General features: G+C 38.1%; 1 protein-coding gene across 1 annotated transcript in view; it reads right to left on the bottom strand.

Annotated features, from left to right (window-relative positions):
* Nucleotides 1–2,110: 2,110 nt before the first annotated feature.
* The window catches only part of C3 (complement C3), a 59,771-nt gene continuing 47,487 nt past the window's right edge, over nucleotides 2,111–14,394 (bottom strand). The window contains exons 32-40 of the mRNA XM_081946918.1: nucleotides 12,915–12,969; nucleotides 11,842–11,929; nucleotides 11,216–11,305; nucleotides 9,521–9,626; nucleotides 6,924–7,013; nucleotides 6,681–6,764; nucleotides 5,395–5,478; nucleotides 3,833–3,968; nucleotides 2,111–2,408 (exon numbers count right to left, since the gene is read on the bottom strand). Coding sequence (XP_081803044.1) covers nucleotides 2,267–2,408; nucleotides 3,833–3,968; nucleotides 5,395–5,478; nucleotides 6,681–6,764; nucleotides 6,924–7,013; nucleotides 9,521–9,626; nucleotides 11,216–11,305; nucleotides 11,842–11,929; nucleotides 12,915–12,969 — 875 coding nt within the window. The 3' untranslated portion in view covers nucleotides 2,111–2,266. The remainder of the gene's footprint in view (nucleotides 2,409–3,832; nucleotides 3,969–5,394; nucleotides 5,479–6,680; nucleotides 6,765–6,923; nucleotides 7,014–9,520; nucleotides 9,627–11,215; nucleotides 11,306–11,841; nucleotides 11,930–12,914; nucleotides 12,970–14,394) is intronic.

Raw genomic sequence — 14,394 nt, forward strand, 5'->3', positions numbered from 1 at the left:
GTGGTCATCCAACTTCTCCCCAAGCAAAGAAACCGACTCCAGATTACTGAACATGGTGATTTAAGACTCCTGCTAAGTGACATAAAACCAGACATTGGGAAACTGGTATCACTTTATCAAGCCCATCCATCACATTAAGAATTTACTGAACAGTGAAGCAGGTACTAAATTTTACTGAGTTTACTAAGTTACTAGTTACTAAGGTTCTTGATAAAGGACTATCAGATTTTGAAAACCTGGTATCACTGGATCATGTTCAACAATTTTGTTGAATTAACATTAACTAAAAAGGTTTTTAAATTGGATTTTGAATAAATGTGCAATTGTTGCAGTTTTGAATTTTACTGTTACTATCTTCCTTCCATCATGCAAACCACACAGTCACATGACCCCCCAGCCATGCCCACCAAGCCACGCCCACAGAACTGGTAGTAAAAAAAATGAATTCCACCACTGGGTGGGGGGCACTGAGGATCAGTTTGTAGCACCAAGGGGGCGGCGGACTGAAAAAGTTTGGGAACCACTGTTCTATTGCTTGCATTATATTGAATTCCAGTATGATATGGTCACTCTCACCCAAGGTTCCTGCAGTTTCAACTCCCACTATCACTACTTCTCTATTCGTAAGAATTAAGTCCAATATGTTCCCTCTAGTTCCCTCCCCTACCTTTTGGACAACAAAGTTATCAGATAGGTTGGTCAGGAACCTATTCAATTTCTCACTTGGTGCAAAATTAGTCTTCCAGTTTATGTCACATTAATTGAAGTCCCCCATTACTATTGAAGTATGTTTCCTACAAATATTTGTTACTTGGTTAACAAAAGTACATCTTTTTTTTTTGCTTGGTTGTAGTATACACCTATGGCAATGTTATTCTTTTTTTCTTTTATATTGATCCATATGCATTCTAGGAGGTTTTCATCTTTGTAGCAATATAGTGGTCCTTTATATACAATAGAACTTTTATGGGGTGTCAGATCCCTAAAAGCAATACTGCCATTCAATTGAGAGAAGGCTGGATTTAATTCATTAGTATTGCCTGTGACAACTGGTATTTTATAACTTGTATCCTGGCGAAGCACCCTAAAAGTTGTATCCTGGCGAAGCACCCTGAAACTTCTTGGGAAATGTATGGGAGGGATGGCCATGTGGGTTGTGTCACTTTGATAGCCAATGGAAGATAGCCATGGGAATGTATGCTTATCCGTTTCTCAGGACAGCTGATAAAATAACATTTTAACACCTGCAGATTGGCTAAATCTGCATCTGACGAAAGGGAGGGGTCTCTACTGATTTAATTCTACTTGTCTTGCCTAAGGGTATTCAGATGCTGCTTTGAATCCATTGTCGTCACTTCTGCTTAATAAAATTTTCCTTTTGAAATACTTCATTTCAAGAGTCTTCACTTTCTCAAGTTAGGAGGAGATGCAATCCTTACATAGGGTCTGGTTTATAAAAGACTACAAGTTTATGTTAGGGTCTCCAACTTCACCTGGACAGCTGTTGCACACTTCCTTGACAATCTTAATACATCTTTTTTAAAAAAAGCTTCTCGAAAAAAGGTATCTGTAGACTGTGATCCTCCTTTATTAATACTAAACTGGCTCTAAAATAAATATTTATCATTTTTATACATTATATATAACTGTGAAGAACATTAAAGAGGGGATAGCTGCAATCAATATTCAACATTTCTTTTATGACCTAGATATGAACTTGTGATGCAATTTGTAATGGATGGAAAGCTGTATGCATGGGAGAGTTATATATGTGCATGCCTTTGCAATTTGCAGGAAATGACAAAGCACTTTGAGTATTGCCTTGGGTGGAAACTCAACAAAATGCAGAGATCTCTATCTATTCTGGTTAATGGGATAAAATTACAAGGAAGTAAATTTATATTCTGCATTGTGTGGAGCTGTGCCACCTAATCCTCTCCCTCAACTTTATTAATCCCAGTTAATATTGATCCACTAACACATTCATCCATCACTAAAACAGTACTTTATAATTTTCTCTGAGAACTTCAATTAATAAAAGGATCAGACAAACAAAAAAAGAATAATCCTGAAATATCACTGCTTATTAACAATCAACAGGATACCAAAGTAATAACTCAATGATTTATTTTATGTAGAAACAATTTTGAAAAGCAGAGCAAAATGATAAAAAACTAAAAAAATCAAGAGGCAAAATAACATATATGTATTGGCTCAAAAATCTGTCTTCTGAGAATTTTCTTCCTATCATTGATTCTTCTAAATTTTAAGTAGGACAGCCAAAAATTGTCAGTGTGTTGGACAATTGAGCAAAGTCATCGCACAAACTCTGGAATTCATCATCCTGGCATTCATCTTCATTTGGCCATCTCTCAATCCAGGTGTTCTTTGTAATGAGGTAGGAAAAACTGGAAAGAGAAACAGGATAGTTAAAAACAGCCCTGCAGAGAAATTAGTTCAACTGTCTCCAGTTGGAATAATGTGCTGGACTTGGATTGAATCCAAATATAGTTTTTAAACATTTCATCCTATGAATATGACATTTTAATTTTTATTTCGTTTTTAGGGGGAGAAAAGAAACTTTTCTTTTTCCTTAAAATCTGAATCCTGAAACAACTGAATTCTAGAAAATTCAAATGGCTCCTGCCGTAAAACATGATTGCTACAACAATGGAAAAATACACCCTTGTGTGTTGCAAGATTTGGCAGTATACAGTACAGATATGATGAATGAATGAATTCAATTATAAATCAGTTCTATCTCATAGATTGCTTCTCCCCAGTCTAAGACTTTACACATTTCAGTTGACATAAATAGCAGAAAATTGGATCTGAATGCTAAAGGTGTATGCCGTCAAGAAAAATTTAGAAGTATGTTTGTGGAACCCAAACGGAATGAAAAGAATGGCTCCCAGCTAGAACTTCTCAAAATCAACCAGACAAGGAGAATAAGAGATGCATCAGGCTTGTGATAGTTAAGACAATCCTAAATTCAGGGAGACTTTAAGAAGTTTGAAAAAGTGTGAACAATCCTTATGTTGCTTTGAAAGGTTAAATCACCCAAGCAGTATTTTGATTTTCTTCAGGAAAATCAGTATCAACCTTAATCTTTCCAAAAGCACCTAAAGCACAAGGTACACGTTCCTAAGGATACAGTGATAATCTATCAATTTTCTTTCGTGTATATATTTGAGTGCATAGAAAAGAACAACTAGATGCAACCATCCCCCTATTGAACTATCTGTAAAAACAATGGTGGAAATAATTCAGCACAAAGTGAAAGGAAATGATTGGACTAGTAGGTCTGGGCTGCAAAAATTTGGGCAACCACTACTAGACAGTAACAAAGACATGCAGACAACTTTTATTCTTTGCTGAGTGAAATGTATAGATTCTTGCAGGCCTGAACTGGAGGAACTGGGAAATTTGTGGTTGTGATAGAAAAGACTCATCCAGGCAAGCACAGCTGTTCAGCAGGACATAGAGCATATGGGCTGTGTGGCTTGAAGCATCTGGGCAACAGCATTAGATATTCCCAGAGAGATTTTGTTGGGCAGATGGTGCTATCCATACACGAAGGAATCTAAAAATCCTAGTTAAGGTTATTCCACAGTCTTCCCTACAATGTTATACATAACCTACACAAGTGGCATCCAATACATCTGAAGACGAATGGCTATTTTGATATTAAAAGATTCAGGTTATGATTGCTCTCAAAGATGTAATACAACATTCTAGGGTACTGTAAATATATTGTTAGGGGTTCTGTGGATTTGATAGCAGCAAAAGTCTATAAAGGTTTAGAAAATTAAAAAAATAGTGAAATACGTACTCATCTTTCATGGGCCACAGGTCACTGCTGAGACCCCAGATCAGATAATCATTGTCCAGCTTCAGATTCAGAGCCTCCTGGCATTTCCTTTGACTTACATACTGGCGGGCCTTTGCTTGTGGAGTTCGGTCAGTGCCTGCAGAAATTAGATAGAATCTGAATAAATATTTCAAAAGGGACATAGTCTTACATTGGAAAGTTATGTTAAGTGACCAGAGAAGAAGGAATAGATGCATTTAGTGGGTGCATTGGCCCTTTCTTCAACTTCTGTTGGTCCATATTTATCACCTTGGGGCAAACAAACCATCTTCTCAGCTCTACCTTTTTCCTCAGAGAGGCAACACAGATACTGCAGCACCTGACCCTGAAAAACCAGTTCCCTATCTCAGTACTGGAGCCCTTTTCAGGCTAACCTCATCTGTCTGTGGATCATCCGGGGAAGATTCCTATCAACAGAAGTGAAAGGAAGACCACTTTTGCAGAGGGAAGGAGGCCCATTGACAGCCCCCCCCCCCTACAACAGATCCTTCTCACACTGGTTGGCGGATCTTCTGATTCACTGGAGCAGATTGATCAGGATACAGAAAACTGGTAGAAAGCTAAAAATGGCTCCTTCCTCTTTTTCTGATGTAACTCATCCCTAGCTCCTCATCCTCATGGACAAAATCCTTATTTGAAACAGAAACATCCTGTTTAGAAAAACCCTACGGTGAGCTTGAATTACAGTGATAATGATGAGGAGTAAGATGTTTCCCTTCTTTAAAACACAGAAAAAGAGTGGAGAGATCAGTTTAAAGGCAGGCTCCTCTTACAAGCAAGAGTTCACCAGACCTCCACCTGTTTCGGCATCCTTACTGTAACCAGAAGCTTTACAAGGGAGACTTTGTTTTAAGAAAGCAGACTGAAATCCCCTTATTCCTTTTGATAATTCATGAATGAGGGAAGTTTGAAGGAATTACTGAAATGCATTTGTGAGGATGATGAATCCCAAAGTGTTACCAAAAAACCTGGGAAATATTCAATCATGCGCATTTTGAGAGAACTTCTACCTGACTGCCAATGGGAAATACGGCACTTTACTGTTCCATAGATATGTGAACTTCTGTGAAATAAAATATGTCCTACTGACAAACTTGAGACATAAGGTTTTTAAAGGCTGCCCTCTTTTACATTTTTAGAGAACTATAGCATTCTCAATCCTGAAAAATTCTGGGAAACACTTAAGATGAAAATTCAGCAGGTAGGTGAAGTTATCCCAATATCTCAATAACTCCCATGCCATTGGCCTTCTCTAGAAAGCTTCAAGACCTGGCTTCAAGCCCTTTCTGATACGTTTAGGGGTATGGATGATATCAGCTGGATTCAGCAGGATCTGTTTTTGCTCTTTATTCTTTTTTCCTATTCCTTTAGTAATTTTACTATATTGCATTTATTATTTTGTTTGATTTTACTATACATTGCTCAGAATTAAAGAAGACTGGGGTGGCACTTAAATTGAATAAATTAAATCAAATCAAATTAAATAGATTAAAAAAAGGTTTGTTTTAAGGGGAAATTCTTACCTCCTTTAATAACTTCTAGAACTTTCATGACATAGATGTCATTACCATCTTTTTCTTCTATTCGAAGCAGCTTGGTTTTGTAGACTTTTAAGAACAAAGACAGAAACAATACTCATTAAGACAGCTGATTATTTATTCACCATGACTGGCATAATCAGAGAGGCACAGGTGCTGCTAATTGTCTGTGGAGATTCCCAACCATCCAGGTCCCAAAGGTGATTTTCCAAAAGGCAACTGGATTTCCTGTCTTACCAAGAAAGTCCAGCTGCCTTTTGGAAAAGCACCTTTGGGACAGGCACTGCTAACCTTTCCACCTAGACTATGGGCACTTCCAGGCTGGATCCTTGTGGCAGTCAGAATCCTCCAAGTGAGGCCGCTGAGTACTAGCTCCACTGTGTGGGGTTCATGGATGCAAGTTGTGTATTTTCTCTTGAGGTGCCCTGGTTCTATGAGTGTGATGCTATTATCAGTCATGTGAGGTAGTCCAGACAGGACCTATGGCCAGATGGACTAAAATTACTTTCCTTTCCCTTTTACAGCCCAAGAAACTAGGAAGGGTTTTTGGGGAGACATTTGCCCCACTTGAATTCCTTTTGTGTAGGCTAAGCTGCCCCTTGTCTAGCCATCTCCCAAGGCCATTCCCAGATACCATTACAGGTTTGTTGGACTGACCTTGGGAGACAAGAGGAAGATCCGCAGCCTACCTAGGCAACGGTTTGATGAGAGGCAGGTCAGTCTTTGTGTTTCAGAGGAGACCCTCCCTAGTTTTCCAGAGACTAGAAGAGGAGGATGGGAGAAATACTTCCAGTCTTCACGAATCTGTTTCATGTAACTTTATGCTAAAGATCCTGCTAATGTGCCTAGTTGCTCTTCCTGTCTGGACTATCTCAGAGGGCTAAGTTTCCAAGAAGTCCTTTCCCCATTTTGTGAAAACTTTCACCTCCCTCCATTTCACAGCACTGTAGTGCTTAAACTCTGAGTTCTGAAGTTGGGGCCATGCAGATTTGAGAGTGAAAACAGTGTGTGTGTAGAGCATGGAATTGCTTTCTGAATCTCGGTGTTTTGGCTCTTATTCATTGATCCAGATCTATTTCTAGGAGCCCTGAATTGTTATGCTACACTGGAGGGTCATATCATATCATAACATATCAACAAGCAGCACCAAAATTTATTATGAATAAATTCAAATTGGCTACTCCAAATCATGACTTCTTGATAATTGGAAGTAGACCATTAACAATGAAAGGCACCACTACATTATTAATAAGATTCTACAATATAAATACCATAATCCACATTTGGCTCGCAGGCTTTTTGAATTCGTAACTGAAGATCAATATTTTTCTGCTGGTTGAGCAAGGAACAGGTTTCTTCAAGAACGGAAAAGAGAAGACAGCATGTCATGAAATGATTATTGAGGTTGCATGTTCTCATTTAAAAGATATTGCTAGGGGAAAATATTCTAAATCTTCCCCAAATCTTCCATTTTGTTGCTCAGATACAAACTTTACTCATTAATTTCAGCATACCTTCTGCACATCGGCAGATGTTACCGTGACATATCCTATTGAGAAGGCCTGTTCCTTTATCTGGATGGTAGAACTTGGTACATTTTTCATCTAAAAGAAGAATTAAAAATTATGTCCATACATCACATTAGGAAGTCTAGGATGATTATAGTTATAATTATTTAGAAGAACAAAGAGTAACCCATTTTTTTCAAAGAGATTTCCAATTTGGGGCATGTCTGGCCTGACAATTCAATGGAAACTTATCAAGAATGTTGATTGGCTGATTGAGTTTTGTTAAGCATTTACCTGAGAAGCACAGAGCCCTACAATGCAATAAGAAAAGTAAGAGAAAATATCCCATTATATAATGGAGTTAGGAAGTTGGAAGATGGACATCTGCAGAATTCTGCTCCTTTTGTCAAATGGCATTGCATTGGAAGTTTTGGGCATGCATGCAATGCCACAATTAACATACAAAAGGGGTGGGACTTGTGGTGTTTTACTTTTGTCATTCGCATCCCCCTTGATGCCTCCTGTATATGGCACGTTTTGAAGGATTTAAAATAGACTATAGGTAGTCCTCAACTTATGACCACAATTGAGTCCTAAATTCTGGTCATAAGTCAGTGCTTTTGTAAGTTGAATCTTCACATGACTAGACTCAATTTTATAATCGTTTCAATTATGGTTGTTAACTGAGTTACTGCAGTTGTTATCTAATCACATGGACATTAAGCAAACCATGTAGTTGTAAGTCTGAATCCAGTTTATCAAAATGGAGGTTTTTTGGCAGAAGACTACCTGTATCCATGATTCTTATGGTCTAATAGAAAACCAATGCCTTCTAGTATTAAAGTCTCCAATTTTAGGGAGCTTCTGTGCAACATTACATATAATACCCTGGCTCTGGTAATACCAATACCAATACAGAGTATTATTATAGTCCTCACATAGTGATCACAATTGAGACTGACAACTTGGTCGCTAATCAGAAAATCATGTGACTACAATTGACCTTATGAACTTATTTCCCCTTCGGTTGTTAAGCAAAGAGATGCAGTTGCTACATGAAAAATAACACGACTGTAACTTACAATTTTACTTCGCACTTCCAAATTGTACAGTATTGTGGCAAACAAATATGTATGCTAGTTTCAAAGTAGCAATCACATAACTGAGGGATTCTACAATGGTTGTGAATGCAAGGATTGGTCACAAAGTTATTTTTTAGCACCATTATGCCTTTGAACAGTTGCAGTGTCCCATGGCCGTTGTGAGGACTACAGATGCCTTATAAGTGAGATTACAGGCCAATAGTTTTCCATTTTCACTGAAGTTAAGAAGAATGAGATCAAAATGGGGACAAATTGACCCTCCAGGTAAATTAGGTATCCTTAGGACGCAGCAAGAAATCTTAGGGTTGCGTCTATATGCAAAATCAGTGCAAATGCTTTGTTCAGCAGAATGTCTTGAATGAGCAAATCCTTTCCTGAAATTAAAGCACAATTCATTGATCTGTGCTGCCAACAAAACTGAATTAAGAACTGGGCATGGGTGATTCTCGGTTTTGGTTTTTCAACTTTGCAAAAATGATTGGTTGGATTGGAATTTTTTAAAAAACAGTTATTTTATATTTTAAACAGTTATTTAATATTTTATAAATGTGTATACATCTGGGGATTTCCCCCGCAAACAAATGTCTTTTTGGAATGTTGCCTACTGTGTGTGTGTGTGTGTGTGTGTGTGTGTGTGTAGCTGCACTGAAAATGCTATTCAGAAATAAAAATGATAATGAACTTTCAAAATACTAATTAGAATGGCAAAACTCTTCCTCAGCCATGATAAGCTCAGTTTCCCGAGTCTCAGTACCACTTTTCCCACCCTAAGATGAGCATCAGGTTGCCCACCAGACCAGAGCAAAACAGAACCTTGGTGTCACTGTGGCTTCAGAATGGAACAACTTGCCACACCCAATTTGCCATGGCCAACTTACTGCATCCAGCTCGCCACAGGACTACTCGCTGTGGGACAATTCAACAATTCAATTTAATTATTTCAAATAATTTAAACATTATTTTAATTTTTGTCATTCACATTTCATTTTGTCCCTCCTTTTGCATCTTTTCTTTAATGATTCTATTCTACCTTCTCTTTGATATTAGTGTAGCTTTTGCTCCGTGGCAAGTTGTGCTATGGTGAGTTGGCTGCAGTGAGTTGTCCTAGACCCCTCTAGCTTTGTTTTCTGCTCCTCAGGAGGCAAGCAAAGGAAGGTGCCAAAATACTGTACAGAGCTCTGTGTCAATAACTTTCAACGTTCTCAAGTGATTTACTCTTCACTTCAGCCTTTATAAAATGGGTATATTTCATAAAGTATCAATTATTGTTGGGCATTTTTCCCAAGTTTGCCAAGCTCCAGTATGTTGAGTTCCTTGGAAAGAGCCAATTTGGTCTAATGGTTAAGGCACCAGGCAAGAAAGAAGGAAACTGAGATCAGCTATGAAAGCCAGCTAGATGACCGTGGGCAAGTTGTTCCCTCTCAACCTGATTCACTTCACAGAGTGGTTGGTGTTGAGAAAGTAGGAGGATGAAGGAGTGTTCAATACGTCTGCCATTACCTAGATTGTAGTAGCTGTACACCTTGACTGATCCTGGCTGAATGAAGCCAACTTCAAAATGCTTGTGAATCTTAAATTCCAGGCATTCATCCTCAGAGTGGGAGACCTGGGATGGAGAGAGAAGATAATTTTGTGAGTGCTCATTTGCCCACGGAAGTAATAAGGATTTTTTAATATACTGTAAGTTCCATCTGTATAACCAGAGATGCAGTGGAGCAGGTGGAAAAGGATGCTGTATCTGCCAACCAGAAATGGTCAACATTCCATCAATTCAAGGCCTGGTAGTTTTGTGGACAGGGTGAGTTCCTGTCACTGTGCCATACAAACTAAATAAAATAATTATGAAATAAATAAAATAAAATCTGTATAATTTCAAAGAAACTACTTATTCCAAGTTAGGTGCTCAAATTTGACCCAATGATTGAAGGATTAAGTTCTGTAAGTCTGTCCCAGTTGCGCAGAATAAAGGTTAACAATGAAAAAGGTTCATATATGGAGTGGAGCAGCAGGTTGAAATGGTGTTACAGAAAATACTGGTCAAAAGTTAGAGTACTAAAACACTTCTGACATATCTTCCTTTTGTTAATTAATAAATTAATCTATTTATATTTCATGCTTCTTTTTTTAATATCCAAAGTTCCCCCAGTGCTGTCTTCCCCATTTTGAGTCAGCAGAAAACTAGATTGGCACAAAATTAGCCCATTGCCAATTCCCATCCTGCCCCTGTTGCCCCTCTATTAAATCACGACAGTCACTGGACTCTCCTCCAAAGGAATAGGTGATAATGGCTAATTACACAGGCGTTGAAGATCCCCTTGAGCAGTGATTGCATGAAGGGGAAAATACTCTTTCGGCATGGGTTCAAGGAAAGATCCCTTCAGTCTGTCTTAACCAGAAACTGTGAACAAGATGCAGGAACTATATAGAACAGAGTTCCCTTGAGCCATTCGGAACTGGGTTGCGGAAATGTCAGGCGAGTGTGTGCGCACCCTCACTTGTGCAAGCAGTGGGTGAGCGTGTGTGTGCATGCTCCATTTGCGTGTGCAGTATGCATGCATGCATGCCACTTGTGCAAATGGAGCTGTGTGTGCTTCAGATTTCAAAATGAATGGAGTGTACTGGCTCACCCATGCTTCCCTCTGCCCAAAATACCCATCTGCCATTTGTAAGTCAGGCTATCTGACAGATGGCAAGATATGCTGTTCTAACTATCCACTGAACCTGTTAGGGGGAGTGACTGAGGTTGTTTCCAAAAGACAGATGGTGCTTGGTGGAAGGGAAAACAAAACTCAAGGAATCTACCAAGGACAGTGCCATTCACCATCCTCATTATTATGTCAGAATATAGATTGGTAGCATAATTTGGACTAGCATATGTTTGCTGACTCAAGGACTGGTGGCATCCACATCACTGCAATCATGGGAAACAGACAGGAGATAGTACTACATTTATCCATATGGATAAATATGGCAAATATGTGATATTTAAATGTAATGTATTCCAAATGCAAGAGATTATTATATCTTTTTCTTACTAGATATATGATCTGTTACAATCAACAATGAATTATGTAGATTTATTTCGCTGAATATTCATACTATTTTTTTTCAGTATAACACTCTTCCGTGTTTGCCTAGCAAACCAAATAACCAACCATGCAACTACTCAAAGAAATTGATTCCATAAGTATTTACCTTGTCTAAGTAAATGATAACAGCTCCTTTCTGAGCCATATTATTGTCCATTTCAAACTTGGAGATATATCTGTCGACTCCTTTAGAAAGCTAAATAATGAAAGGAAAGAAAGGATGATATTTACTTCATGAGTTGCAGATGATTAAAAAACATGGAATTGCAGCCATTTATACTGGCACTGTGTTATATTTATAGCAAAATCTGAGAAACTTTGAGACAGCCAAAAAGGGTTTTAATATTAGTAATTTGCCAAAGAATTCCACACAACCTTGTACAAATCAAATTCTTCCAACAGTCACATTTTGGGTCAATATAGAAATCACTGCTTAAAGTCAACCCCCCAGAAAGTTAAAATAGTTAAAAATTAAAATAACTAGATTCACGAAGTTCTGCAGAATCAAGTCTTTAGTACAAGACTTTGATTTTTTTAAAATAATGCCTTTTATGTGTCATTGAAATAAAATTCAGTATCTTATTGATTCATTTACTGGTAATGAACATTCATTCATTCTCTGTGCAGTTTTAACCATGTAGGCAAGTGATTAACTATAACACGTTCTCTAATTCAGCATCTTCAGTGAAATACAGAAACAGCCATTTCAAGCCCCATGCAAAGCTTGCCTACCCTTGTAAGGTCTTCAGCATCAGGGAGAAAACCAGTCAGCATAGAAACATCAATTATTGTCATTGTAGAATCAACTTCTCCCAGATACCTAAAATCAAGAATAAAGAAAAAATGACCAAAGATGGATTTCCTAGTTCACAAACAATTTCCTCTTCATTGCTATGAGGGCAGTTCTGGATTTTTCAAAATGTTTCATCTTGAAGGAGAGAAATCTAGCTATCAGTGGTGAGTTGTAGGCTGTACACCCCAGTAAGGGCATACCGGAGCCAGCCTGGAGCACCGGATACCATTCCGGTACGGTGCCCGCCTGAGGTCCTTGCCGGTCTTTTAAGTCTTCTGCACAAGCGCTCTACTGAGCAGCTGGAGCGTCGCGGAGGATCGCTGAGGCGCTGCATGTACGCGCGCGCTGCCTGCTATGGACACATCTTATAAGCTGGCACTTGAGCCACCGCAATGTATGTGCTCCTAACTCCCATAACAAAGTTCATGGAAGTTTTTGCAAGGTTTATGAATTTGGGTGAAAACTGAACAAGAAGCATTAAGGCATAAAATGGAATGTATTTTTTGTTCTTTAAATGGCAAAACCAAGGTGAAGTCCTATCATTAGTCTTACTCTATAGTTCTCTCAAGTCCAGCTTAACATCTGATGGATTCATGAACACGTTTGTGGAATTTTCCCATCAACATTGAATAAATTTGCCATTACCTTCTCTTGAGTTATTTTTCTCAACTTGTGAGTCTAGCCTACAGTTCTAGAGTGCCCTGGAAGTTTCCCATTCATGTACTGGCCATTCAGCTGTAGCATATTGCAATTTCTACATCCTTAAATCAATCTGAAGGACCTGCGGTGACTTAAGTCTTGCTCTTTGTTTCATCCACCAACAACAAAATGTTACAAATTAGGATGGTGCACAGAAAACAGATAAAACAGATCAATATATAAGCAGAGATAGAGTGGAAAGCTGGGGAAAGTATAACTATTTTCTTGAAAAGTAACACAAGTGCTTCCCCAAGTTATTACTCCAAATATCCTGTTACAATCCAAAGTTTTCTTTAACATTTAGCATTCTTACCTAGTGCAGATTTTGAGCTTGAGGGCTCCCTTGGCTCCCTTTGCCTGTTTTAAGTCTAAAAATTACAAAACAAATGGGAGAAATCAGACAAATTCTTAGCAACTTTTTAAAGTGAAAAGTTTGATTGTCCAACTGGCCATAACATCTTCTTGGAAAACAAAGCATTAATCTAATTGTTTTTACTTTCTATTTCTATAATTGATTGGGTTTTGAAAGAAGTCTTGAAAGAAGTAAATAGGGAACGTTCAAATCTAGACCAAAGTGTGTGAGTAGGAATTTTCAACCTGGGTGTAAAATGTCTCTCATCCATCATTTTGCAAGAACCAGATTCATGTTTTCTCTTTACATCTACAGTAAGTGCTATGGTACATGTATGTTTGTGCAGTGTTTGTGTGTGTGTGTGTGTGTGTGTGTGTGTGTGTTATGTTTATCCTAGAAAAATAGAAAACTGGTGGCAGAAAAACTGGTGGTCCATTGAGTCTGGGTTTTTTGTTTGTTTGTTTATTTTTAATTGTATTTTTTTACTTTTTGTTGCATAATGGATATGTGTTTATCTCAAGCATATTTAAATGTAGTTGCTGATGATTGACCTACTACCTCTGCTGGAAGCTAATCTTGAAGTAATACTTTCTAACATTACTTTTAAACTTACCTTCTGTCAGTTTGAGGTTATGCCCCCTGTGTTGTTGATTTTTTTCTTAATATTGAAAATACTTCCTTCTAGAACCTTATTCAAATTCTTTATATATTTAATGATTTTGATCATGTTCCCCCTATCCAGAGGTGGTATTCAGCTGATTCAGACTGCATACCAGTAGTAACGATTCTACGCAGTTCGGAGAGCTGGCAAATTGCCCCACTGGCTGGCCTGCCAACCCCGCCTTGCCCCACCCCACCCTATATACAATAGTGGCTGAAATTGTGGAAATCTTTTGGGAAAAGTGTATTTTTGAGATTTGATGGCTAATAACACCACTTCTTTTTGCAGTAGTACCATAAAACTATATATGATTGGAAAGATAATTTAATCAAGAATGTAATGCAAAAAACTTTGTTCAATTATCTGTATTCTATGAAAAGTTATAGCCAAATAACTAGAAAAGGGAAGCACAACTTGCTTGGGTTGATATCAGGTAGCTTTTCTTTATCTGATTGTGGCCAATGAGCATGAGTGTTTAAAGAGCCAATCATGTGTCATCTTGTTTTGGCAATGAGCCAATCAGATCACAGTATGATTCAGTTATTGATGTCATGTATTGAAGCTGAGAGGAGGACATTGTCAGTGTGTTATGTGATTGCTATCAAGTTGGTTGTCACAACAATTCTCTCTTAAATAGTAAGGCTACAGCCTATCCTGCTAAATTCATGCCCCAAACTCTGGAATTCCTTCTGCACATTTTTTTGACAGCTCATTAGTGCCAAGATGCACAACATCAATATCACAATCCTATGTAGCAGTCTTAACAATATACCTTTTCTT

Source organism: Natrix helvetica, assembly GCF_964273705.1.
Source record: "Natrix helvetica genome assembly, chromosome: 1".
In the NCBI taxonomy this organism is placed as follows: Eukaryota; Metazoa; Chordata; class Lepidosauria; order Squamata; family Natricidae; genus Natrix; species Natrix helvetica.